Source organism: Cicer arietinum, chromosome 3 (genome assembly GCF_000331145.2).
Source record: "Cicer arietinum cultivar CDC Frontier isolate Library 1 chromosome 3, Cicar.CDCFrontier_v2.0, whole genome shotgun sequence".
Classification (NCBI taxonomy): Eukaryota; Viridiplantae; Streptophyta; class Magnoliopsida; order Fabales; family Fabaceae; genus Cicer; species Cicer arietinum.
The window spans coordinates 428,563-431,289 of NC_021162.2; the positions used below are offsets into that span (position 1 = coordinate 428,563).

Here is a 2,727-nt window from a genome sequence, read left to right on the forward strand (position 1 = left end):
ACATATATTATCGAGAACTTCTACGAGATATGTTTTCATACTATCAACTTAAATAATCAATTGTTTAATGACATAGAAAATATGAGTAAATTTGACTATAATTTTAAATTTTATATCATCAAATTTTTAATATTTATAATTTTGAATTATTTAAAATAATTAATATTTATTATATATAAAAAAAAACAAGTTATGAGTTTTTTTCTACTTTGGTGGTTGAGCGGAGTCTTTTGAGAGAGGAAAAGAAAGAGTTTTGAATCCTAATAATGATTTTAATTTTAATTAAAATAAAAAAATTTAGAAAAATAATTTATTAAATTTAAAGAGATTAAATTGTAAAAATAAATATACAGTACAATTAATTTGATTAACTTAATATATAATATATAAATGAACATACACTTATTGGTTAAAATATTAACAATACTAATTTTTTAAGAGTACCATAGAAATTGCCTATTAATGATAAGATAATTAGTAGATTTACAAACCATTGCAAGAATTGACTTCCTAGAGTAAAAATACTAAGCCTATAGCTACTTTACACTTTCAACTATTTGGAGTAACATTAAGAATCTTGTGAGTGTATATATATATATATATATATAATATATGTTTGATTGATGGAGAATGAATGTTGAAGGAATAATGGCTATTCCTCCCTAGCTCACGTACGGTGCTTATTTGACTTAATGATCACGATAGAATATGGCACCAACATAAAAAATAGTTTGTGGTGCTAAGTATACTACCAACTCAAAAGTTCAATCAATGAATACAAAATCTTTTGTTAATAATATATTTCATTTTAAAATATATTTGCTGGAACTTAGAGTGTGTGTTGTATATATATATGTGCAATAATAGTGGTGTTGTCTCATCACCTTTAGTGCTTTCTTGCATGAGATTTGAGTTAATAAGGTTTCTCATCCCCTCCCCCTAAGCATGGCAATTAGTCACGCAACTTTGGCATTTGGCTTTGGCATGCTAGGTATATATATGTATAAATATATTAAAATAATATCATTTATACCATACTTTAACTATATAAAGCAAATTAAATAATTCATATTTTTTTGATTCTCAGGCAATGTCATTTCTTTCATGGTATTCTTGGCTCCAATGTAAGTATATACTACATAGATCACTCTTTTTAGTTTTTGCTATAAAAATTGTATTATTGAATATTATTTATTATACAGGACAACATTTTACCGGATTTACAAGAAGAAATCGACCGAGCAGTTTCAATCACTACCTTATCTTGTTGCATTATTCAGTTCCATGCTCTGGTTGTACTATGCATTAGTCAAAACAAATGAATTTCTCCTAATTACCATTAACTCCTTTGGATGCCTTGTAGAGATCATTTACATCCTCTTGTACATCACCTATGCGCCCAAGGACGCTAGGGTAAATGTCTTTTAACTCATCAACCGAACTATCTGCATGAAAACTAATCAATCGAACTATCTGCATGAAAACTAATCAATCGAACTATCTGCATGAAAACTCATCAATCGAACTATCTCCATGAAATTGTTGGCGGAAGCATGGAAGCATATATATCTATATATTATGTGTGTTTTTTTATTTCATTACTAAATTGTTGTTAATTAATTAATTAATGCAGAAGTTAACTCTTAAGCTACTTTTGGCAATGAACATGGGGTCATTTGGTTTGATCCTCTCAGTGACACACTATGCCATGCATGGTGCACTTCGTGTACAAGTTCTTGGATGGATTTGTGTTTCTATATCAGTTAGTGTCTTTGCAGCACCACTAACCATTGTGGTAAATATGCATATATATAACTCTATTTTATTCTTCAACTATATTAATGATTTGAATGTTTACTACGCGAAAAAACGCATTTTACAGCGCATTTTTTAAGTTATTTACAACACTTTTTCAAAAAAATAAGCGTTGTAGTATCTAGCGCAGTAAAAAGATACAACAACGCTTTTTAAAATAAAAAAGCACTATAAAATAAGTTGATATATTGCGTGTTTGTTATACTCATTTTACAACATTTTTTTGGAAAAAACACTGTAAATCGTACATTCAATATAACATTATTATGCACCTATTACAACGCTATTACCTATTACTACGTTGTTCTAATTTTGTGGAGCTATATTAATTATATATATATGCATGCAGGCACAAGTTGTTAGGACAAAGAGTGTTGAGTTTATGCCTTTCAATTTGTCATTTACTCTCACATTGAGTGCAATAATGTGGTTTGGTTATGGTCTTTTTCTCAAAGACATATGCATTGCTGTAAGTGTTAATTGTTTTAATATTATTAATTTGGAGAAAATTTGATAAATAAATAACAATGAATATTTATTTGATGTAGCTCCCAAATGTGTTGGGTTTTGTTCTTGGGTTGGTTCAGATGATACTGTATGGCATATACAGGAATGGTAATAAAAAGGCAACACTTAAAACCGTTGTTAGCTCACTAGAAAATGGTGAAGTATTTCCAGTACAAGAAGATCATGAGATAGGAAACAAGAACAAAGAAGAGAAAAATAAAAGCATGGAAACAGTCTAATTAATATATGTATCTTACTATATATTCTTCCATAATTTGTAGCTACCTTGTAACCTACTACATATGCTAAATAGTTATTTCAACATTATTGTGTGTTCTCTGTATTCTTTTTTTTTTTTTTTTTTTTTTTCTTGGGTTTGGGGGGGGAAAAAATTTTTTTCTCACT

General features: G+C 28.3%; 1 protein-coding gene across 1 annotated transcript; it reads left to right on the forward strand.

Moving 5' to 3' along the window:
* The first annotated feature begins 844 nt into the window (after positions 1-844).
* LOC101511936 (bidirectional sugar transporter N3-like) lies at positions 845-2,646 on the forward strand. Its single transcript, XM_004491623.4, has 6 exons — positions 845-991; positions 1,088-1,124; positions 1,203-1,413; positions 1,634-1,795; positions 2,165-2,284; positions 2,364-2,646. Exons 1-6 carry the CDS (start codon positions 946-948, stop codon positions 2,559-2,561), a joined length of 774 nt encoding a protein of 257 aa, XP_004491680.1. The 5' UTR covers positions 845-945; the 3' UTR covers positions 2,562-2,646.
* The last annotated feature ends 81 nt before the right edge of the window (positions 2,647-2,727 follow it).